The sequence below is a fragment of the Thermomyces dupontii genome (genome assembly GCF_041956625.1).
Source record: "Thermomyces dupontii strain NRRL 2155 unplaced genomic scaffold VTN31scaffold_2, whole genome shotgun sequence".
Taxonomy (NCBI): domain Eukaryota; kingdom Fungi; phylum Ascomycota; class Eurotiomycetes; order Eurotiales; family Trichocomaceae; genus Thermomyces; species Thermomyces dupontii.
The window spans coordinates 61,311-85,047 of NW_027192308.1; the positions used below are offsets into that span (position 1 = coordinate 61,311).

Below are 23,737 nucleotides of genomic sequence, written 5' to 3' on the forward strand. Positions count from 1 at the left end.
TCCGGAGCGGGAATCGAGAGGATGGTCGCTTTGGTCATGAGTGTTCATTCCAGCGCGTCGTTCCCGGACGGTACGGCAAAACTGTCCTCAGAAAATGTCTTTGGATGGTTCAACATGCCAAAGGTACGGCGTTTCTCAGAGAGAATCACCGCCTTGCAGTTCATCAAAACAAGTGCGCCTCTCCCGGTCATTTTTCAGAGCTCTGCTGAGAATTTGGGTTCTAGATGCACTTGTAGGCTGGCCACGAGACTGGATTCCTACGCTACAGTGCAGGAGCCAAAGACTATGTCATTGATCTGTTTGCGATTCGTTCTTGGACGATAAGTACACACAGAATCTGAGAAACCGACACAAACACAATCGGCGAAAGGAATTTCCGCTCGAGTATCTCGACAGCGCCCTCCTCGCAAGGAAGATGAACACAGGAAAACATACTACATTTTGATCGGATCTCTCACTTCGTTCTTGGTCGCTGGCTGAGCTGCCGCTGCTGCTTCTTTGCCCGCTTCTTTGGCCTTACTTCATTCTCTTGAGCATCTTCCTCACATTTACCCTTGGGCAGCAAATCTTTGTCAGGTTCGTGGCTCTCAATCGAATCATGTGGCTCGGAAATTTCCTCCATCTCCTCGTCATCGCTGAAGGAAGGCTGGCGTTCGGAACGTTTGGCAGGAATTGTTGCGTTTGGCGACGGGTAGTGCCTGCTTATCCCCCTAGAATGTGGAGATTAGCCGGGATGATCAGATGGACGAGACAAGTGTTCTATAATCCTTCCCCATCTCCGGTGCATGGAGTTCGGCTCGCACGTCGCTGGATCGGATGATGAAGGAAAGGCTTGGGGTAGGTAAGGATTGGCACGTACCAACGACGATTGAATCTCATATATTTCCCCGTGCTAAAGTTCGCATCATAGCCGCGATCGGGACTCGGGGAATCCTATCAGAGTCAGCATGGCCCAGATTCACCTGTCTCAAGTGTGAAGGAGGTTGAATGGCACCGATTCTCTTTCGCTGTCGGCCTCCGAGCCCGATGTTTCATCCATCAGATTAACAGATCTCATGGGCGATGAGTCACGGTCATCGTCCAATAGGCGAGCTGGCGACTGGCGAGCAGAGATGGATGACTCCTGACTGGTGTGCTCCACGTGGGCCGTTTTGCGGGAACGCCCTGGCGCATGCGCACAGTCAAGCGCGCCTTCATCACCGTTAAACTTGTCTGCAACAGGCATGGAGACATGTAAGAAATGAGCCCAGATGGGTAGAAGCAGGAAAATTTGCTTGACAGAGTCGACATCACAACAACAGAAATATATTTGTGAACTGCATCGAGTGCGTAAACACTTACCTCCACTCACATACCCGTTGTGATTCAGTCAAAAACGGTAGGGCAGTGACGGTGAGCTATTCACTGGAACGGGATTTTCCGTGAAGCATGGCGATGACTGCAGAACGGTGAAGTTAGGACTTCTCTGAACGTTTTCATTATCAACATCCAACTGTTTCAATGCCAGATCATGGTCATATGTTTATTCCCAGATGTGAGACAGTGTGAAGTTCCTGATCAGACCCTGCATCAGTGAGAGTGCCACTACAACAAACTCCTTTAGGGTTCAACATGGACTTCATTCATCTGTGCTTGAACCAAGAACATTTGGCATCTGATCCTCTGATATGTATAGTTACTCCGTATTCCATTTGACAAATATTTGGCCAGTTTCCTGCGTTGGTAGACTGTTTTGCAAGGCGAACCTATAGTTACTCCCTTGAGTTCTAGCAGGTTATGACAATATGGCGAGTTTGAGGAAGACACGTAGTTCTGCCTGACAGACGGATGTCAGCTGCTTCACTCCGCTCTCTTGTGTACAACACAGGGTAGGGAGTGACCCCTAGCCATGAACAAAGACTAGGAAACAAAAAAAAAAAAAAAACAATAACCAAGCCAAGGAACGTCAGGCAAATACAGGATAACAAAGAAAGGTACTTGAATGTGCGAGATTCATGAGATATTCAACATAGTACTTTCTGCTTCCATCCTGTCATGTAAAAAAGAGTCCTCACAGGTTCTATAACCCTGCCATTACGTAGGTAGTGCATGGATCCGTCAACTGTAAATGGATCACTGCCTTCATCGACCTCTGAATCAATCACCAAGAGCACTTCCTAGCATCATCCCACAACAGTTTATCTCTGCCTAGAAAACCGGAGTCGTGATCAGAAGAGAGTAGCCTAATGGCTCTGCTGCTCAGAACGTTAATGACGCGTATTTTGTCATCTACGATGAAAATCCACCGAAGGTCTCAAGAGTACTAGTACTAGTACTCATGACGGCATTGTCCAAGGCAGCCAAATGCATAGAGCTATCCAGCAATCCCCACTGAGCTAAGCTTCGGGATAGAGGGAGGTATTTTCCAACCGATACAGTACCTAAGCTGCCTGGAGCTTACGAGACTAAATTAAAATAATGCACGCCAAGTCTCCCCATGCGGAAGCTAAGTTCGTCGTTGAGGACTACCTTAGATAGTAGTGTTCGAAGGACAAAGAGGGTAACCAGTGCAGAAACATAGTACTACGACGAGTAAAATAAATCTGCAATGCCTACTTGAAGGAATGGTGTAAAAATGAGATTGATTGACTCGATTCAGTGTTGATCACTATCTAGTATTCACCTGAATGCACACACTCAAGCAAATACCTTTGTAAGTTCCTTAGTACAGGACCTTAGTATAGTAGGACCAGGACAATAGGTATCATGGAAGCACAGATTTGCCAATCAGGTGCAAAAATATCCTCCCCACGAAGGGGCGACTAGGCTTCGTTGCCCTGCGCGGTGGTGCGACGGATGGGAGCATCTTCCGTGGATGGGTGATTGACGACTGTAGCCGCCGTCTCATAAGCCGACCCGTGAGTCTGGAAGAAGACCGAGATGAAATTGGCAGAATGACGCCTTGGAATCGGCGTATGGTGGAGACGAAGCCATATCGTCGAATGCAAAGACCGGACGTGATGATCAAAGACAGAGAATTTTAGTTCGAATCACCGATGCACCCGCCCATGACGACGCTCCGCCCGCTCAACAGCGTCGGACTTGTACAGGCTGCCACGCGGGTAGACAATCACACGACGACGGCTCTGCGGCACACGCTCAATGATTTCCCCAACTCGCTCCGTCACGCTTTGTCGTCGTGAGTCGGCCAGGCGATCCGGGGAGACCTCGATATAGCGGACAACCGGCTTCGTGATAGCGTGCGACGTGGTGGAGGGCAGGCGCAGACCCTCCTCAACGGCCAACAGCAAACGACGCGCAGACTTGTAGTCGCGCGGGATACGCAGCAGCACCAGACAATGGTCCAGTTCACGATCAATGGCCGAGTACGCTTTGCCGCCGGAGCAGAAGATGTAGCTGGCAACGTCGATGGCATAGCGCAGACCCTGCTCGCAGATGGTGTGGCCCTCGCGGTGGACTTGGAGTGGATCAACGCAGCGCGCGCAATGGCGAGCGTGGTTCTCGAATTCAGACAGCACAAAGTTTTCGTCATCGCCCAGGTCCCGGACACGGGCGAGACGGTCCGCGGTGAGATCGAGGTAAGGCATGGCGGTGGTGGTGGTGGTGGTGGTTGTGGGCGAACGAGGTACGCGGGTCAGCTCCAGGATGGAATCGCTGTTTGGTCGACGGTGACGAGACGACGAGCCGTCGTCCAGCTTGTACCGAGAGCTCTGGAATGGCGCCAACTTGGCGGTAGTGACAGAGCAATTGCGAGAAGAAGCGAGTCGCTCAGAGGAGAGCAGTTGTAGTAGTACGAGAGTACTACTCGTAGTCTAATTGAAGTGGTATGCTAAGTACTTTGTTGTACGATCCGATCAGGTCATCGACTTCGACCGAGTCCATCCTCGGGAGGCCGACGCGATTCTTATATCTCTTCGAGTCCCAACATGTCGATCTGTCGCGATGGTCTGGAAAGACAAATTCCCTATCGCAAAGACGGCATGGTGCGTTCTGCAATCTGCATGCCGAGCATGACGCCTTTTGGCCTTTGGTTCATTGTGGCTTGCTCTAAACCCGTTTGGGAGTTTTGATGCCTGGACAATTGGGGATCCCAGAGCCGCAGGCAGACAGGAGTCACTTCTGCTGTGGCTTGACGTCATCATCAAAGCGCAATCATTATTGGGTCCCCGCGGGGGTGTGGGAGGACCAGCCACAGGAAGTGGTTCATCCACTCTACAAAACCGAGATTCCTGTCACTTCATTGGAAAGATAAGATTAATTTGCCGACGCCAGAAAACCTTAAATAGTGGCAAAGCCAATCATTTACTTTGCAAGCATTGACATTTCGTATCCATCAATCATGTTTTTGACTTTGTTTTGTACCGCCACATCGCAGCAATCACATTGGAAATCCATCCCGCAAGGAAGTGTGCCTCGTTGCCCTTGCACAAGTTGCGGCGGTGAGCCTACCTTCATTCTCCTGACGATTGCTTACGTAATGAACAGATTGATCGATGAGATGGACTGCTTGCCGGAGTATATCCAACTGTGAATTTCCACAGAATTGAATCCACACGCGGATACGGAGGACCTACCTAGCCTATGAGTACTGCACACTTCTGAGCAAACTTTCGTCCTTTTGACTCATCTGCAGACTCTACTGTGGTTAGTGTTGACTTTAAGCGAGATGTCATTGTCAGAATCATGACAAATATCTGTACTTTCTCGTCATTCATTCAGTATTCCCGCCCTTCAAAAGCACATGTTGACAGGGGATCACAGAGCCCCGCTGCCCCCTTCGATGACCCTCTCCAAAGTCCAACTCCTTTGGCCGAATCGGAGGGACCCTACCTACAGTTCATTAATCATCTTTGTCCAACTTCTGCAAGTCCACATAATAATAATGATGATTGATCCATTTGGCGATCTGTCGGCATCCTGATCCGGACTAGTAGGTAGTACTTTGAGTCGGCCACCACTGATCGAGTCTGAATTATCCGTCAAATGACCAGATCATCTCTCATGTGCTCAATAACTTTGACTCATCCTGTTAAACCTGGGGATACTAAGTACTGTACTACATGCTTGCAGAGTAATGGTTTTTTTTTTTTTTCCTCCCTCTGCCTTGGTCTGGCTGGGAATTGGATCCAACTGACTCGAAGAAGCAAGCATAATCAATGCCACTTGGACTCGGTGGTGCGAGTCGCCCAGAGACTAGAGGTTTCTCGACAATGACTCATGATTATCAACACATCTGATCGAGAAAGGGTGCACCGTGAAGAACTCACAGCAGGTAATACCTACATGTACTCCGTATTTTCGTTTGGCAGCCTTTCTAGATACCTATATCACAATCATGACCGTCGTTACCAAAGCTTCATATTTCCACCCATCGTAGCCTATCCAACGTCGTGACATAGTCCGAATGACAGACAAGATCAAAGTACATGGCTCAGCAACTCCTGCCCTCGAACGGCCGTAGCGATATGCCACGGCAACGCATTGCGCTGTACATGTCGCGTGCCCTTGATTCGGGCCAATGTGCCCAAGTCGCGGTACATCCCGAGAACGTCCCGCACCAACCTCCGGTGCGTCAGGGCCTGCGGAGGGTTCTCGATAAGCCTGTCAACCAGATCCAATTTCATCGTCACCACGCCCTGGCTGTCGTGCACCCCGTTGCGCGACCGTCGCAGTAGATACCCGCTGGCCAGACACGGCTGATACAAGGTCATGTACTGTGAATTGCTGTGTAGATGTGACAAAATCACCGCCCAGCTCTCGTCGTGGACATCAACGAGAACCGTGCCTTCGTCGGGCTCCGACCCTCCGGGCACCGCCCCTGCTGAGGGTGCCACACTGCTACTGCCTCCTTGTGGATCCGGAGATAGAACGCCCCCAGGTGTAGTTGGCGCTGGGATGGTCGAGTGCGGACTCACCACACTAGGATGAACCGGGCTCGATGGGAGCTCCAGACGCAGGCCAGGGCCAATATTGGCGCTGAAGATCGCCAGATCGACTGGCGACGATGTAGATCGATTATACCGCCTGATGCAATTCTTCCACTCTGCAAGTGCCGCGTTAGTAGACGGCTGCAGATGGAGGGCGGGTTACACATACCATCAATTTCCCATCGGCTTAAAGGCTCCGTTTGTACGAGAATAACCTTCCACCGCCCCTGCTTGCGCTCAATGACCTCCCTGGTCGTGTCCCATATGTCCCTTCGGATCTTTCCCTCTCCGAGTCTGGAGCTGACATCGGTCCCTCTGGCCCGGACACAGTACGAAAGTGCTAGCTGGAACGACCCAGAGTTGTCCGACCATGCCGCCGTGATCCATCGTTTGTCCAAGCTTTGCGAAATCGCCAAATGCAGACATTTCTCTTCTCGGAACGGCCACGTGCACTCGGGAACCAGCTTGAAATCGATAGACTTGGGAATCGGGTCCGCGAGCAGGATGGGAGGCGCGCATCCCATCATCCCCACTTTCGCGTTACTCGGGGGACATCGGCCATACACTTCCAGCGCCAGGTTCACGTACTCGCTTTGCGGAGGGACCACAATTGACGTCGAGGACGCCACGAAGCTCAGGGGAATCACCTGCAGGATCACGTCGCTGATCGGAGGCTTGCTTTGCGTCTTAGTCTTGTCGAGTTCCTCTATATACTTCTGGAATAAGTGTAAAAACGCTGCACAAATGTCCGCCAAGGCTGCTGCGTGTTGGTAAGGGTTGATGATGTACACAACAAAGCTGCCCTTGGATGGCGGGGCTTTGGATAATGCGGATCCTATGCGACCATGTCAGCAAAACCCGATCATGTCTGAGAAGTGAAGATGAACCTTACCTAGGTTCCCACATAAGGCCTTTAACTTCTGCATCGTCTGGAGATAACCAGTTTCCCCAAGAGTCACGTTCCACACGCATAGCCCATTCTCAAAGTCTTTGGAATTGCCGCCCCGGTGATGCCGTCCAAGGTTACAGCTCGAATAGAGCAGGCCCAAACGATCCAGAAACGCTTCTGCGCCCTCCTTTGCCTGATGAGGATGGATACAGTACGCCAAGATATCCTTGGGTCCGTTCACTGGCTCCAGTCCGAACGTCTCCCAAAACCAAATGGCCGGCGGAAGAAGCTCGAGGAAGTCCCGTCCACGACGGACTCTGACGTGCGGGGGCGACAGCTTCGAGATCGAACCCCATACGGGCTTCCGATCCAAGGGCTGTTTGGGCTCCGCGGCCTCGCTTGCGTCGAGTATCGAAACGTATGATTTCAAGTCTAGTCTTTCGATGCCTCCTACAATGCTGATGTCCTCGAGAAACGTGCGTATAGGAATGGTATCCCCCTCGAGATCAGGCAAGGGGCTCGAGCCGTCAATTTTGTGCTGTAGAGACGATTGCGTAACTTGGTCAACTATAAGCTGCGCCACCTGCGTTAAATTGTCCTTCTGAACGAGAACGGGCGACGGCCCGCCTTGTTTGAGAGAGAAGTATCCCTCCAATGACCAGTCGATGAGCATCGACAAGAAACTGGCTAGAAAGACGGAGCTGTCTTCCCGCGTGGCGGTCTCGTTCACGTCCAGTGTTAACCTCTCTGTCGACGAGGAAGCCGACTGCCCGGCCTCAGAAACAGGTCGTTTGCGTTTGATCCCTGTCAGCCTGTTGGGGGATGAGCCACGTTCAGAATCATCATCATCGCTGTCATAACTGCTCTCGTCGCTGGAGTCAGAGGACGACAAAAGGCGATTCTGCTGCGGAGGAAGTGAAGTGAGTGACTGTGAACCGGGGGTAGCACGTTCAGTTTGAGCAGTGGAACGTGACCTCCGCGCTCGAGGAATACCAATAGTCGGGATCTCGTTCACAACTTTCGATTCGCTCATGTCCTTCGCCATGTGCGCGAAGAAAAAGCGGCCCGAAGCGGCATACTTTTGATCTGATGCAATCAGATCTCCTTGGAAAGGCACCGGGTTGTAACGAATTCCTCGCCGTGAGCTCAATCTTCCTTTGGACGTTTCCGATTCGTGCTCCACTGCCTGAGACTGTATATTCGACGATATGATTCTCTGGATTTCAACTGGACTTAGAGGTGGGACCGTTATCAAAGCTTTACTTTCAGCCGCGTCATCGTGGGTCGTGAGTTGGACCGAAGTATCAACGGCCTGTTCGATCTCCGGCTTCGTGTCTGGAGATTTGCTCGGGAGTGGTTTTCTCGCTGTTCTTCAGCCACGTTTTCAAGGGAAGAATGAGTCTGAGGCTTTTCCACATCGGACGGTTCGGGAATTGCCGGCTCATTTGACTCGGTCTTTACGACCGGATCATCCAAACTGTTTGAATTTGGATCGTCAAAAAAGTTGAAATCGGCATCGGTGATGTCTCTTGTCCCGAAGTCTTTGTCATTAAACAGATCCTCATCGCCTGTGGCGTCGTAGTGACCCGAGGCCACTCCGAGAGTGTTCCTAGCAAGAACGCTTGACGTGACTTCAGAGCCAGAACGAGGCTTGCCTTGTTCACCCTGTTTGCTAGCGGAGGTCTCCGCGGCGGCCTGAGTCGCGGCTGATTCCGGGGGTTCCCCCCCGGGGTTGTCGGTATTGTACACGGCTCCCGGCACAAGAGCGCCATCCGGGGGCGTGGGATAGACAAGCCCAGCTAGTTGAAGATCCGGATACTGGGACGCACGAGCTAGGCTCTCCAAGGACTCCGGAATATCCACTCTGGGTGTTGGCATATCCTTGTTTTGGGTGCCATGATGAATCGAGGAAGAAGACTTCTCCATTCGGGGTTTCGGAGCGTTCAACCAGTCCTCGACGAATTGTAACGGATCATCAAGCTCGTTTGTCAGACCGTCAACGGTATCGACGTCCAGTGCATTTTTGGACGTGGTGCGCGTGAAGCAGTACCTTGAGGGCCAGAGAATCCGTCTCAACGGTGACGAAGACGGCACGTCCTCGATTTGTCGTGTATATTCTGCCGCGTATGTCGAGTAGAATGGCTCAAAAACTTCGACCTCAACCCAGTGTTCATCATCAACTGAGCCAACGGGGAGTCCGATGTTTGATAGCCAGTCCAGGACTGTTGACTTCCAGATGCGCTGCTTTGCCTCCATTGCCGCGCGAGAAGCCGCGTCATTTGCGGGCTGTCTGCGGGCAAACATTCTGGACTGATCGCCGTTGAGGGACACCAATCGGGCAACCGTACCATTCGGAGCGAGCCAGACATCGATGTTCGAGGAAGCGTCTACGGCACCGGCATTAAGCCCGGCATCCCGAAGGCACGAAATCCCTCCCTGATGCACAGTCCGCAGAAAAATGATCACCTTGCCCACCGCAGTCAAGTCGACGTCCAAGTTTGTCAAGGCCGGCACTGAAGTCGGATCACCGCCGGCTATGAAAGGGCTGTCATAGAAGTTATCATGTACCGGCGTGAAGAAAGACCGAGTACCTAGCGGAATAGCATTGTGACGTCGAATGAGTTGCAGACCCATCGCACCAGCTACAGAGGAGATAAAAGCCGCAAAGAGTGCCAGTGCGCGGTTCTCCGCGTCACCAAACGCCGCTGGGAGGTTCGAGACCCACTGGGTCGGGTGCTCGGGCGACACAGGCTCCCGCGATAAGGTGCGAGTGAGCTCCGCAGCTGTAACATGGCCCGAAGCAGAGACTGTCATAAGTAGTTAACAATGAACTCATATACCAGATCGAGAACCCTTGCCTTTGATCGTTGTTGACCCGATGGTCAGCTTGGTCAAGTCCGCTGGCGCATCCTGACTGGCAACACGCAAGCTCTCGAAGCCTGGGGTTGCAGAAAACACCCACAAACAAAACCGCTTCGGATGGGTCGAGACTAAACAGTCCTGGTTCCGGAGTTTGATTTCAAGATCCTTCATCCGACTGAGATACTTGAGAATAGAGTATTTGTCGGGCGGGCCATTCTCGTCCGACAATCGCTCTTCTGTATAGATCCTCCAGTAGATCGTGGAGAAGCCATTCTGCCAGGTTTCAGTGTTTCAGTCCAGTGCACTCCAGCGGCCGCCAGACTTACAATAACATTGATATTGGTGATGGCGTCTGCGGGAAACTCCATTCTCTCGACGGCGCGTCAACTGTCTCCTCCGCGCCACTGACCAAAGCAAGATATTAGGTCTACAAAAGGGCGGCTCATTGCCAAACATACAGCACATGGAACACAGTCTGCTATTCGCGGAATCATCGCAAGCAGCCGAAAAGAAAACACCTGCTCGGATGCCAATGCGCGAAAGATGGTCAGATGCCCAGTGATGCAGGGCCCATCACCAAAGCTGACCACAAAGTCGATACCCGGGAGTGTTTCATCTCCAGCCCAGAGCCGTCTCCCTAGTTCCAGCAGTGAACAGAGACTAGAAAAATAATAATAATCGTCGTAATATGCCAGGCTGATGTTCGCGGAACCCCCAGCTGCACGAGGTCAAACGGAAAGTTGGCAGCCAATCAGAGTCGCCGCTGGCTTTAAAGTCACGTGACTTATCATCTTGGCACATCGATAGACTTTTCTTATCTCCGGCTGATATGGCCAATTTTTTTTTTTTTTTTTTTTTTTTTTTTTTTTTGGTTACCAGGGCCTGTTGCGCAGTTTGCTGGCTGTGATCAGGGACAGACTGCACGATCACCGCCATGAAGCTCACGACGCAGTCATCTGTCCCGGTGTATACCATCTCCGGGTCGAACACGGCTCGGCCTTTGCCGGAATGGCTGGCTAAGCGGCGAAAGCGCAGTTTGAAGAACGACCCGGAATATGCGAACCGGATTGAGCTGCTACAGGACTTTGAATTTGAAGAGGCCAGCCAATGCATTCGAATAAGTGAGGATGGCAACTGGGTTATGAGCACAGGTAGGCTCATGTTTCTGTGATTGAAGAAAGAGAATTGCAGACTGAATGGATCGAAGGAACATACAAGCCGCAGATTCACACGCATTATTTACCACATCTGTCGCTGTCATGGGCCAGACATACTGTTTCTCTGAATACGACATTTCTTCTCTTGTCCTCCGATTATACCAAATCCCTCCATCTTCAATCCGATCGGTCGCTGGAGTTCCATACCCCCAATGGATGTCATTACACGATGCGATTGCCGCGTTACGGGCGCGACCTGCTGTACGATCGGGTGTCGGCAGAAGCGCTCGTTCCCTCAGTAGGAGTAAATCAGGAGGGCATGGGCGAAGTGTTTCGATTGAACCTGGAACTCGGCCGGTACATGCGCAGCTACGAAGTCGACGTTGGCGGTGATGACTACACGACAGTTGGAGGCGGCTCGTTGCAAGGCGGCATCAACACAGGATCAGTCAACACGGGCGCCATTGCCGAAGAGAGTCACAACCTCCTGGCCTTCGGGACGTCACTGGGAACGGTGGAACTGTGGGACTCTCGAGCTCGAGGGCGAGCAGGAGTTCTGCTGCCGCCGACGCAATCGCAGCCGAACGAAGGACGGCATGAAATCACGGCGCTGGAATTTCACCGCTCAGGGCTAACTCTGGGCACGGGGTCGTCCAATGGACTTATCCATCTGTACGACCTGCGGTCGCCGGTGCCGTTCCTCAAGAAGGACCAAGGCTACGGCTACCCTATCCACACGCTCAAGTTCCTTCTCCCAAAGTCACAAGTGCGCGAGCAGACCACGGAACCAAAGATCCTCTCATCCGACAAGCGCATCATCAAGATCTGGGACCCGCGCGATGGAACGCCCTGGACATCAGTCGAGCCGGCCGTGGATCTCAACTGCGTCGCCTGGTACCCTGACAGCGGCATGATTCTGACGGCCAACGAAGGACGACAGCAGCACGCGTTTTTTATCCCACAGCTCGGGCCAGCACCCAAGTGGTGCGCGTTCCTGGACAACCTTGTCGAGGAGATGGCGGAGGATCCCAACGACCCGCAGGCCTTCAACAGCGGGCAGGCCAACACCGTCTACGACAACTACAAGTTCTTGACAGTGCCGCAATTGCGCCAGCTCAATCTGGACCATCTCATCGGGCGGACGAACCTCCTGCGACCGTACATGCACGGCTTCTTCGTTGCCCAGCGACTATACGAGGAAGCCCGCCTCATCACCAACCCATACATCTGGGAAGAGGAACGCGCGAAGCGGATCAAGGAGAAGATCGACAAGGAGCGCGAGAGCCGGATCCGCGGCAAGAAGAAGGTCCAGGTAAAAGTCAACCGCAAGCTGGCGGAGCGGTTGCTGGAAAAGCAGGAGCGCGAGGAGCGGCGCAAGGCCCGGCAGGTCCTGGAGAAGGGCGGCGATGTGGACGCCGACGGCGACGTGCAGATGGCGCAAGCCAAACCCACCGAGAACGGCACGACGAACAAAAAAGATGCCGATGGCGATGCTGCCCCGAGCAAAAACCCGCTCCTCGACGAGCGTTTCCGGAAACTCTTCGAAGACGAAGACTTCGCCGTGGACGAGAACTCGCGCGAGTTCAAGCTCCTCAATCCCGGCACGGCGGCCAAAAACGAGACCGAACGAGACAAGCCACGTGGCCTCACCGCGGTGGAACAGGAGGAACTCGACGAGGTTCCCAGTTCCAGCGACGACGACGACGATTCCTCCTCTTCCTCCTCCTCCTCCGACGAGGCAGAATCCAAACGCACATCCTCAGAGCCCATCAGCTACAAACGCCGCAAGAACCCCAAGAAAGAGAAGCAAAGGCAAAAACAAAATCAAAAACAAACCAAACCATACAGCCAAATGCAAATCAGCAGCTCCTCCGCGGCAGCATCCAACAAGCGCGACAAATCCTTCGAAACGCTCATCCAATCCCAAATGGACTTCCCCCCCTCCCTCCTCCTCCCGCCGCGCCAATGCCTCGCAGCGGACAGCCGTCGGCGAGAAAGAAGTCACCTTTGCGCCGCAGCCGAAAAAAAAGAAGGCCGACAAATCCCAAGAGGAAGAAGGCGAGTCGCTGCGCGAGTATCGGAAGAAGGAGCGGCGCAGTGCGTCGAGGAATACCTTGTTGGAACGGACGTAGTATATTATACGTGTGTGTGTCGTTTTTTTGTGTACCGGGTTTTTGTCGGGTTTTTTTTTTTTGTTTTTTTTTTGTGTCTAGATGGGATGGCGCATTGTTGCATGCATGCGGTTCGGTGCTCGATGCCATCAATCATGTCCATGTCCTATGGTGTTATAAGGTGCTGGATACCCAAAAGTCACGATACATCCATCAATCTACCGTTGAGATTGTATCAATATATCAATCATATCCTCGGACGGATTCAATTCAGCGATTACTGTAGTAGTAGCTCGATCTGATCAAACACAACTCGGCCTGTATATCAGAAGGATAGAAAGAAACAACCACGCCAACCTCAACCTCACACCTGTCAACCTGGTATAAAAAATCACACACGTATCCAAACAACCGACAGAAACCACCAGAAACAACAAGCCAGCCCAGAAGCAGGAGAAAACAGGTATGAACCATCAATGCAAAGAAAGAACACACAACATCGCCGTGTATCACTGATGATCATGAGAACTCGTCTAACCGGGACGATTCAGAAACATGGCAATGGAGAGACAAGGCGAAAAAAAGTCAAGCCATGAGAGCCAGTTGAATCGTGTGTCAATATCTGGACAGCCCTTGCGGGTAGTCAGGTCTATCGTTCCATAGAGACGACTTAGAAACCAGCGAAAAATGATAAATTGCTGAGTCACAATCGCTACCAGCCGTGAAAGCTCGGCAGGCCTGCGCCGCGGCGGCCACTCCCCCGTCGCGATCCGGCCGACGCACCAGCGGACTCGTTGCCACTCCCGCGACGCCCTTCTTCGAGGCTCCGACGAGGAGCTCCAAAGTCGCTCATGGCAAACAGGAGAGGTTCGTCGTCGTCGAAGGACGCAGTGTGTGGTCGGCCCAGGCTAGAGCGATGGCTGCCACGCCGCGCGTCGCTGAATGAGTGGCCGCTGTTACTGCCGCTGGCGCTGCTTTCCCGCTCGCGCTCTCGCTCCGTCAGGTGCGACGGAATCGCGCTGCCCGCCGGAAGACTGCCGGTTGAGCTGTGAGAATGAGGTCCACCAGAGGAGCCGCGGCCTCGGCCGAACGAAAATCGACGCTGGTTGGCATTGCTCGGCGCAGCTGATGACTCCGGGGCGCCTCGCTGAGAGCCAAAGTCTCGGTAGGCCTGCGAAGCTGGGTTGCTGGCATCCTCCTCCAACCCGCGCTGATCTGGCTGCTGTCCGCTCGGGTTTGCCGAACATGTGTTCAAAAGTTCTTGCTCGCGCAAAAGACCACTGAAGCTCGGCTGAGCTCGATCCTCAGCGCCCAGGCTGATGCTTCTCATGCCGAACGGGAAGATGTCCTCATCGTCGCCAGCACCGCCAGCACCTCCGGCGGACGACGGCCGACGTTCTTGAGCCACCGAGATTGACCGCCGGTAGCTAGGACCAAACGGCCGCGGAGACTTGGGAATATCGATGGCATTTGACACGGAACGCTCGGCACGTTGCGTTGGCTCCTCGCTGACATTTTCGTCTCCTTCAGCGACCGTACCCTGCTCGCCGCTCGCCCGCTGGCGCGCCGTCTCGGCATCTCGGTCAGAATAGCTCACGACGCTGTTTGCACTCAGCCGGGAGGGAATGGCAGGCGTGTGTGGCGTATGCGGGGAAATGGGCTTGCCTGGCGATGACGCTGAGGAGACGGAGGCACCTCCTACCATCGGAGGCACATTAGACAGCTGCCGACTCGCCGACGACCCCGAAGAACGGTGAAGGAGGAGCGAAGACGTCATCGAATCCGACAACGCCGCGTTGGAGTCACGCATCCGCTGATAGCGGGACAGCAGTGCAGAGGTCCTACGTGTTGCAGCTTCCGAGGTCGCTTTGTTCGGGGTGAGCAGATCCTTCCGCAAGTCGAGCAGTTTGAGAAACTCTGATATGTTCTCGTCATCGGTCTGGAGTGAGTCGCCGCTCATGCCGCCGCCCACTTCTGTAAGCAGGCCGGAGCCGGGTTGGACGTGGGACGAAGAAGCACTGCCTTTACCGCTCGAGATATTGTCTTCGTCGGGGCGATGGATACCTCCCGACGACAACCGGCCACGTCGATGGCTGAACGAACTGCTGTACTTGGGGGTGCCTGCTGGTCGGGGAGAGCTTGACGCGGAACTCGGAACAACCTGGTCTGGCGTAGCCTTACGACCGTGAGACGGCACCGAAGATGGTGGAGGCATTGCCTTGGCGTCTGCTGATGGCCCGGAGGAGGGCGGGCGTGCTGCATTTCCCGTTCGTGGCGAACCGCCGAGAGGAGCGTCTGCCAGAGAAGGAGAGGCCGACAGCGGCGGGGCCTTGAACGGCTGAAAGGAGATGGATGGGCGCCGTACGGCCCGTAGCTCTCCATCCCCAGCAAGCGCAGCTGCGCGCCCTTTAGCTAGTTTGGCGGCCGGCTGCAGCTTCTGGGACGGAGACTGCGAATCTGGAGAGGATGGACCGACTTCTCGCGCGGCGCGCAGGGTCGATATGGGACTGGCTCCTGTCGTCGGGCCTACTTGGTGATAAGTCGACAAGCTCCCGTAGGCCCGAGTACGATCGGGGCTTTCCAAACCTCTTCTGGCGACAGGTACAGACCCAGGCTCCTGATTGCCGATGCGGACCGCTTCCTCGGCAGGTAGAGAAGGACGGAAAAAATCGTCGTCAGCGCCCATGAATCGCGAGCTTAAAAGAGCCTCCGAGTCATCGACTCGGAAGTCACAGCTGATACGGTAGGTTACTTGCACCGAGAATGGCCCAGCTGGGGATTCAATCGTGCCGAAGCTGTAGGATTCCGTAACCTTGCCGCTGCCCGCATGAAGAGCAAGGGAGAGGCCGTCCGGATCAGGGCTGTCATCCTCGGGAACCGCTGCGCGGATTCGATACTTGATCTTCAGGGCGGGATTTGTCTGCATAGTGCCGCTGCGTTTTGCGATTCTCCAGGCTGGCAGGAACCGTGCATATGTATACAGCGAGCGGAACAACACAATACTCTTCTTGTAGACAGTGGGCAATAGAGCACTGAGATCGGGCGGAGGCGGAGCGGCCGAAGGTCCCAGCTCGATTCGCCATCGTTCCAAGATGACCTCGTTGGGGCGCGCGCGGACAAGGGGATCGTGAGACGCTGACAGTGCCTCGAGGACGTCCCAGCGCTTCCCAAAGTCATCCAGAATCACCAAGCTTTGATTGTTTTCTAGCTCTTCAATGTCGATATAGGTTTCAATGACCATTGGCGGGGGTCGATGGTCGATGGCATCGCAGGTTTTCCATCTGCGAATGGCGTCCCGGTACTCGTCCGTCTCATCGAGCTCGACATTGAACTAGAGATGGAACAGGACGGATTAGTCTCAATCATGAACGTTCCTTTCCGGTGCAGTCTCACCCAGCGGTTGACTCGGGGGGTGTCAGAGCCTTTGCTGAAAGCTGGCGGCAGCTTCACTCGAGAATGGAGAATGATCAAGGCGGCCTTGGTGTGGTAATTCTAAAGCAAGTGGAATCAATGTTAACTTGGCTTTCAAGATCATGAATCTGAAATGGCAGGCCCTGGACTCACCGAAATGATCTGATTGAGCTTGGCTATGGCTTCTTTACTGGGAAGCGCCGTCTCACCCTGAGGACTGGAATCGGCCGCCGGATCCATCCCCAGCCCCCGATTGTGGCCCTCCGCGCGCGATGACGGCCGGCTTCGATCGCCATCGTGCTGCTTACGCTCCTCGCTGCGGCTGGGCTGGCGTCGATGCGAGCCTGTCGCCGCGGCGGGCGAACGCGGATGTTGGTGCATTGTACGGTGTCAGTCGGGCCGGCTTCCGGACGTCAGAGGACGCGCAGAGAAGCACTTCCGAACACTATCACATACAAAAGAGTAATCCAAGGTGGTTTAGGCGGGCCCGAGAGAGAGAGCAGAGGGAGACTGGGCGGCCATGCTAACAGAGAGCGACAAGAGCAACGAGGGACCAGGAAATGACTATGCCAATATTATTGCCAGATCCAAAACCTCCAAGAGCCGGCAGCCTGGTGGCAATCAGATGCCTCATCTAAGGCTTGCCGACCACGGCGGTTGCGAACCGTAGCACCTCCTCCGCCGATCTGCAACGAAGCCGATCTGGGTGAGGAGGTCTCCGGAGGTCACAACACGTCCCAAATCTAAAAGAGCATTATAATAGACCTTGTTATTGAGAGGAGAAGCGTGGGATAGAAGAGGCGAGGACTCGGCCGTTTGGGGGATGGCAGATGGGAGAAATGATGCGAGCTCTGGAGCTTGTGACGCAGTGCGATGACTTGACCAGGCCGGGATGAACCGGTGCGATGCGACTGACAGCCAACAACGACGGCAGCGCACAGAGAGGATGAAAGACGGCCAGGCATATATCGGCAGAAGATCGTGGACTAGAGGCCGGGAGCCTGGAACTGCGCGCAGGTCAAGTTCAGGGCTGGAGCTCCGTCTCGGTCCTCGCTGGTCCTCATCTGCGACTGGCGATCCGGAGGAGGCGGTCAGGCAGATCGTGGAGTATGTAAGTGACGGGTCGCGCCAGGACAGATACGGTTTTGTTACGGTTCTCTGACCTTCTGATTCGTGCAATATCCGCCAAGAGAATGTTTCATACCATACATGACCGGAATCCCTGTGGAGAGCTCCCCGGCTGGCTACTTATCGCTTCCAGGCACCAAGGCACCCAACGCCTGCTGCCCCCCGACTGGGCGCCTCATGCTGCATGCACACGCTGCTTTGTTCCTGTTTGCACACGCAACCACCGGCGACTCGTGATAGGATTTTATGACATATCAGGTTTCACTTTTGGGCTGACCATTTTGATGAACTTTGTGAGGACTCGTCGCCTGATAGATACCTACATACCACCACATGACGCCACGAGTCGAGCGAGGATCGCGCGATCCTGCGGGCCGATTCTAGAATGTCACGTGATGCTATCGCCAGAGCCGCTGAGTCAGAATCGAGTCACGTGATCTACTCATACTCGCATTCGCCGTTCAGTGCTCTGTCCCTCCACGCGCCCATGCCTGATGCTTGGAGAGTCACGAGCAGCGTGACTCAGGATGATCGCAAAAAGATTCAGAGCGTTGCTGCGAAGAGAACCCCTCCATGTCCGGCCGCAGTGACTCACCCCAGAACCTCTCATCCCAACCCGTGGACGAGCGCGAGCGCTGATTGGCTGCTGCTCCTCCAAGGGCGGATTCGGCCCGCATCGGTCTTAAAGAGCAGAGAACGAGCCCTCGACACTCTCTGATCATCGCGCTCTCACCACCACGCTCTCAACCCCTCAGCCGTTCTCTCGGTGCCTTGAACCCTGATCGCCGCGCTTATCCCGCGATTATCGTGCCTCTCTGTCACCCATTGCGAACCGTCCTCGACCCTTTCGCTCCCCTCATCCCTTGTCGCCACCCCACTACAGTCCTTATCAGGCCCTCATCTCGAGAGATTCTCGGTTCTCCTCGGTCGGCTGGAGACAGTACCCTTGAACTGCTGTCGCGCTCTCCGTAATCCTTTTCAACCGGATTGTTTTCGGCCATCGAGCTCCTTTAAACACGCCGTAATCCGTTGTGGTTACAGCGAGGACAGCTCTGTGGTCGAACGTCCGGTGGCAGTCTCCTCTCTTCGCGGCACATGATTAGCACACTTCTGAACTACTTTCTGCATGATGATGTCGACAGCTTCAAGCGAGTGCTGGCCGATTCCGGCGCGGCCCGCGCCGTCGGACAAGGCTCAAAGCCCGGCGGTTCCTCCTTGAGCTCGTCGCCAAACCTCGCGTCGCGCAGCAAGAAGATCACCGGAACGTCCTCCGGCGCATCCTTTTCCAACCGCAGCAGTCATGTACGTGGCGGCGCGACGCCGTCCATCACTCGAGCCCAGATCAATGCCAAGGATCAGCAGGGCCGCACCCTGCTTCATCTCGTCGCATCATCGCAGAAGCCATCAGCCATTGAGTTCGCCAGGGCATTGCTGGAGATTCCCTTCATCGACTTGTATGCGCAGGATTACGAGAGTGGCTGGACCGCCTTGCACCGCGCCCTGTATGCTGGAAATGCATCCATCGCCCAGGCGCTCATGGCCCGGGATGTCCGGGATGTGACCGACTACAGTACCCCTGGCCATACAAGCCATCCATCCGGAGGCTTGATTAAGGTCAAAGATCGCGAGAAAAACAGTCCATTTGATGTGTATAACGCTACCATCGCGAACCATAACACAAGGCCGGCCGTGTCCCTTGATTGTGCCATCTCGGATGCGTTAGATTATGACAGTGATGATGCCGTCGACACTGGGACCTTGATGAATCGTGATGGACAGTCGAATAGAGCAGTCTTGAAACCGCGAGTTCACCTCGGAGCTGACGAGGTTCTCACCTTTGGTAGCAACAAAAACTTGTCGCTTGGTCTTGGAGACGAGGATGATCGACAGTTCCCGGAAGCAATCACGGTAGAAAGGCCGGAACATCTCTTGCAACATTTCTACCGAGAGCGCGGGACCACCGATTCGTCTGCAATCCAAGATTCTTCCTGTCTCCCGACGTTGATCAGACACAAGCCCATCGTGTTTATGGACGTTGTCATGTCGAAACTCCACACTGCTGTTCTGACGACAGATCCCAAGGCAAATCTATACATGTGTGGATTTGGCCCGGGCGGGCGTCTCGGCACCGGGGATCAAACCACCCGGTTCGGCTTTGTCTGTATCGAAAAAGGCGGGTTGGCTGACAAACGCGTGGTCTCGGTGGCTTTGGGCCAGGACCACTCTATTGCCATCACGGAGCAGGGCGAGGTATTCACCTGGGGCGGCAATAAATATGGGCAGCTTGGTTACAGTCTCCCGCGCGGGACTAACAAACGCGACGACACGCCGATTCAATGCACACCCCGGCAAATCTTCAACCCATTCAAGCGCGAGGTAATCCTGGGCGCTGCGGCATCGTCGATCCATTCTGCCGTCTTCAGTGCCTCGGGACTCTATACGTTTGGCAAGAATGAAGGTCAGCTCGGCCTCGTCGACTCGGATGCCCGATCTCTGGAGGTGCAAGTAACGCCGCGCCGTGTGGGAGCGGCGTTGTTCAGTGCCCCCATCCAGATGGTGTCCGCCATTGATAAAGCGACGACTGTCCTATTGGAAAACCACGAAGTTTGGGTCTTCACTCATTATGGGTATTCCAAAGTCGTTTTTCCGCTTGATTTCAGCTCGTCGTTCATCAAGGAAAGTTTCTTGGCTACGCGGTACGACGGCGCTGTAAACCGTATCGTCAAGATCACATCGGGTCGGAACACGATCTGCGCCCTCTCGAGCTTCGGCGAAGTCTACACAGTGCAGGTCAACAGTCGACCCGACACGAACCCAACAAAGTCGTCGACCACAAATCCGGCAAAGATCCGAAACTCGCTATCGCCGCCGGAGCGAGTCTGGTCCGTCCGGAAATCCCACATGGCCGTCCGGGACGTCGCTGTTGCGCAGGATGGATCGATCATAATCTGTACCACGTCCGGAGCAGCCTGGAGAAAGGAGAAGCGCGACAAAGTCAAAGAAGCGGGCTCAAAAGACTACAAATTCGTCCGTGTTCCGGGTCTCTCAAGGGTTGTTGCGGTGAGAAGCAACGGATTTGGTGCGTATGCCGTCGCCCAGCAGGATTGTACCGTGACAAAGGAGAAGATCTCCGTGTCTCCCTCGACACTGTGGCATGATGTATCTCAACTCTTGCCATTCCGAGATCTGGCCAGGTCCGGTGAAGCCCAGACAAGTGGTTCGGAGTTAGATGTTGCCCACAGAATCAAAGCCAGCATTCTCGCGTCCTCCGATATCGAGGCTGAGCTGCAGCCTATCTTGCAGGCGCACGAGCTGTCTCGACCAGGTCAACGTGGCCGGATATGGATCAGAACAACGAATTCCAATGTCCGTATCCCAGTGCATGAGTTTATTCTCGCTGGGCGCAGTGCCGCTGCAGAGAGGGCGCTGGTAGAATTTCGGCAGACAGGCCACTCTGTTCTGTCGGATGCTGTGGTCATTGAATCCGATTCCGACGGGCAGGCTCAAATGGTGTGCAAGGGCGCTGACTTCATGTCGATTCTGAACGTGGTGTATTTCCTCTACATCGACGACGCGGTTGACGTTTGGCGGCAGAACAAAGACTCCCAGATCATGCCCCGGTGCCGGCAGATCCGATCCGAGGTGATGAGGATCGCGACCGTCCTCGAACTTCGGACCCTGGAGCGTGCCGCCCGGATCATGGTGGACCCCAAGCGGTCTTTGAGCGGAGACCTCGACATGGCCGTGAAAAATGAGTCCTTTTTCGATAGCGGCGATGTGCTGATTCATCTCGACGGTGGAACCGTCAGAGCCCACAGCCCAATTCTCTGCCAGAGAAGCCCTTTCTTCGCCGGTCTTTTCTATGGTCGCTCGGGGGGCAGATGGCTGGATTCTCGGCGCGGCGACGACGTCATCAATGTGGATCTCAAGGACATTGATCGTCATGTCTTTGACTATGTGTTGCGGCACGTGTACGGCGACGTCGAGGAAGAGATGTTCGATGACGTGAGGTGCCGGAGCCTGGATGAATTTATCGATCTGATTCTCGACGTCATGTCCGCCGCCAACTGAACTCATGATCGACCGTCTGGCACAGGTGTGCCAGAAGGTACTTGGGAAGTTTGGTGAGTCAACATGCTTCCCTCTGCGCAGCTGGGGCTCATTGTTACAGTGAATGCACGCAACGTTTGCCATCTGCTCAATGCCGTCTCTCCCTGTGCCGTGTCCGAGTTCAAAGACGCCGCCCTTGAGTACATTTGCCTCAATCTGGAAGTCATGTTGGAGAATAGGTTCGAAGCTCTAATCTTTTAATCCCGCTTTACGAGTTCAGATTCTAACTCGAACAGACTTTTGGACGATCTCGAGGAAGACATGTTGCCGGAGCTGGATGCGACCTGTCAGGCAATTCAATTATCCCGCTATCCTGTCTCCCGAGGGCGCAATACAGAGGAGTTCTTGTACGAGAAATACCCAGAATTGGTATCCTCTATCGAACGGGATCGGCAGAGGCGGGTCGACTCGATGCGACTCCAAAGTCGACTTGACCAGGACGAACTGCAGGAGAGAATCCGGGAGAAAAAAGCCAAGCCGGTTCCGCAAGAGACAAAGCCAACCGGGGAGAGCTCTTCGCTCCGTACCAAACAGTCGATGAACGATTTGATGTTCCAGATGGACGAAGAGCACGGGGCCTCTCCCACGCCAACGCGCAAAGGCAAAGAAGCCGTAGGCTCTGTTGAAGTCGACGATGAGCCATCAGCCGCAGCTGCTACTCCGGCATCGAGCCGGTTCAGGACCGGCCAGTCGCCTGGATCGCTGGACGGCTCAGTTGGACTGGGCGGGATGAGCACCGAAAGTCCAACCGCGCGCTCAGTCCCCATCACGCCGCAAAAGCAATCGACTGCGTCGTTGCCAGGTAGCAGTGTGAAGGCATCGCCATGGGGATCACCTGTGGTATCCGGTCAAAAGCGAGATCTAAAGGAGATCATGGCAGAAGCTTCGCAATCTCGGGTGTCGTCTCTTACTTTGGGAATCAACAATCGAACCACTGGTCCCAAGACACCCACGCCGAAGCTGTCCCAAAGAGAGCGAAAGAGACTTCAACAACAACAGGCGCAGGAACAACAAGCCGCACAGCAAAGGGCCGCTGAAAGCCGCAAAAACCCATGGCAGACCGTACCAAAACCAGGACAGGCGCCTACCGCAACCTCAGACCCGCGGGCACCCAGAGCACCCTTGACCCTGCGGCAGACCGTCGCCGGAGGGGCAACCAAGCCTGCCGAGCCGCCAAAACAGGCGCGCAGCGTCTCAACCCCGATCCCCACTACTACCGCCGCAGCAGCGCGCCCCGGGTCTACACCCACGCAGCCGGTGATCCAATCCATCCGGCACACGCCTCTTCCCGAGCGGCCCGCCCCAGGCTTCTCCTCGTCGTCCTCTTCAGGCGGACAAACCTCCCTCGCCGCGATCCTCCTCCAACAGCAGACAGAAAAAGACGAGCTGCGCGAAGCAGTGACCGCAAAGCACAGTCTGCAGGACATCCAACTCGAACAGGAGTTCCAGGAGTGGTGGGACAAGGAAAGCAAGCGCGTCATGGAGGCGCAAGCCGCCGCCGAAGCTGCCCAGAAGGCGCGCGAAGCAGGCAATAATAATAATGCAACGAAGAACCGACGCCGTGGTAAAGGCGGCCGCGGACGGAGACCATCGCAGCAACAGCGGTCGGCCGAGTCACAGTCCCGATCAACCCATCAAGGACAGGGTCAGACCCAGGATATGGGCGGCGGCAACCGCGGGAGGTCAGAGGCTGCTGTTTCCTCGTAAAGGGGATTGATTAAGAATCTTTCGCGGCGTCGCAGTACCATTATGATTCTGTCCTTATGTTTGGTGTATCATTATTTACTGGTTTGTCCGTTGCTATTCTCGGTTGGGAACTTTGTATTTCAACTGTAAAAGGTACATAGATACCTGTATTCGTAGTGATGTACTATGATTATAATCCCATCCATCCATTCGATCCATTTTTATCCATCAATATTCCTCCATATCGCCCCCGTCGAGGCTGAATAGTAAGCACTATGAACTACAGGCCTCCTACGAGCAAGTGCTGAAAGCATTTGACATCACGAATAGAAATTAAACCGATCGATCTATATACTTATAGTTATCCATACTCCCACAGAATCGAACAAAAACAATACCTACTAATCATGCTCGAATCTCGCATCCGGCAACATGCCTTCAAAAGAACAAAAAGAA

General features: G+C 54.4%; 8 protein-coding genes across 8 annotated transcripts; 3 read left to right on the forward strand and 5 right to left on the reverse strand.

Annotated features, from left to right (window-relative positions):
• Positions 1 to 21: 21 nt before the first annotated feature.
• VTN31DRAFT_2405 (uncharacterized protein) lies at positions 22 to 295 on the forward strand (the record flags this gene model as incomplete). The annotated part of the gene is made up of 2 exons (XM_069402570.1): positions 22 to 172; positions 225 to 295. 2 exons carry the CDS (start codon positions 22 to 24, stop codon positions 293 to 295), a joined length of 222 nt encoding a protein of 73 aa, XP_069261838.1.
• Positions 296 to 454: 159 nt separating this feature from the next.
• On the reverse strand, positions 455 to 1,225 carry VTN31DRAFT_2406 (uncharacterized protein; the record flags this gene model as incomplete). The annotated part of the gene is made up of 3 exons (XM_069402571.1): positions 455 to 710; positions 860 to 933; positions 995 to 1,225. The coding sequence occupies 3 exons, from the start codon at positions 1,223 to 1,225 to the stop codon at positions 455 to 457; spliced, it is 561 nt and encodes a 186-aa protein (XP_069261839.1).
• Positions 1,226 to 3,029: 1,804 nt separating this feature from the next.
• Positions 3,030 to 3,587, reverse strand: VTN31DRAFT_2407 (uncharacterized protein; the record flags this gene model as incomplete). Its single annotated transcript, XM_069402572.1, has 1 exon — positions 3,030 to 3,587. One exon carries the CDS (start codon positions 3,585 to 3,587, stop codon positions 3,030 to 3,032), a length of 558 nt encoding a protein of 185 aa, XP_069261840.1.
• A 1,830-nt stretch (positions 3,588 to 5,417) lies between these two features.
• On the reverse strand, positions 5,418 to 7,861 carry VTN31DRAFT_2408 (uncharacterized protein; the record flags this gene model as incomplete). Its single annotated transcript, XM_069402573.1, has 3 exons — positions 5,418 to 6,043; positions 6,097 to 6,762; positions 6,820 to 7,861. The coding sequence occupies 3 exons, from the start codon at positions 7,859 to 7,861 to the stop codon at positions 5,418 to 5,420; spliced, it is 2,334 nt and encodes a 777-aa protein (XP_069261841.1).
• Positions 7,862 to 8,067: 206 nt separating this feature from the next.
• Positions 8,068 to 10,046, reverse strand: VTN31DRAFT_2409 (uncharacterized protein; the record flags this gene model as incomplete). The annotated part of the gene is made up of 3 exons (XM_069402574.1): positions 8,068 to 9,623; positions 9,675 to 9,951; positions 10,005 to 10,046. The coding sequence occupies 3 exons, from the start codon at positions 10,044 to 10,046 to the stop codon at positions 8,068 to 8,070; spliced, it is 1,875 nt and encodes a 624-aa protein (XP_069261842.1).
• A 3,612-nt stretch (positions 10,047 to 13,658) lies between these two features.
• On the reverse strand, positions 13,659 to 16,738 carry VTN31DRAFT_2410 (uncharacterized protein; the record flags this gene model as incomplete). Its single annotated transcript, XM_069402576.1, has 3 exons — positions 13,659 to 16,277; positions 16,340 to 16,438; positions 16,511 to 16,738. The coding sequence occupies 3 exons, from the start codon at positions 16,736 to 16,738 to the stop codon at positions 13,659 to 13,661; spliced, it is 2,946 nt and encodes a 981-aa protein (XP_069261843.1).
• Positions 16,739 to 18,580: 1,842 nt separating this feature from the next.
• VTN31DRAFT_2411 (uncharacterized protein) lies at positions 18,581 to 21,556 on the forward strand (the record flags this gene model as incomplete). The annotated part of the gene is made up of 1 exon (XM_069402577.1): positions 18,581 to 21,556. The coding sequence occupies one exon, from the start codon at positions 18,581 to 18,583 to the stop codon at positions 21,554 to 21,556; it is 2,976 nt and encodes a 991-aa protein (XP_069261844.1).
• A 4-nt stretch (positions 21,557 to 21,560) lies between these two features.
• On the forward strand, positions 21,561 to 23,302 carry VTN31DRAFT_2412 (uncharacterized protein; the record flags this gene model as incomplete). The annotated part of the gene is made up of 3 exons (XM_069402578.1): positions 21,561 to 21,609; positions 21,657 to 21,774; positions 21,832 to 23,302. 3 exons carry the CDS (start codon positions 21,561 to 21,563, stop codon positions 23,300 to 23,302), a joined length of 1,638 nt encoding a protein of 545 aa, XP_069261845.1.
• Between the last annotated feature and the right edge of the window lie 435 nt (positions 23,303 to 23,737).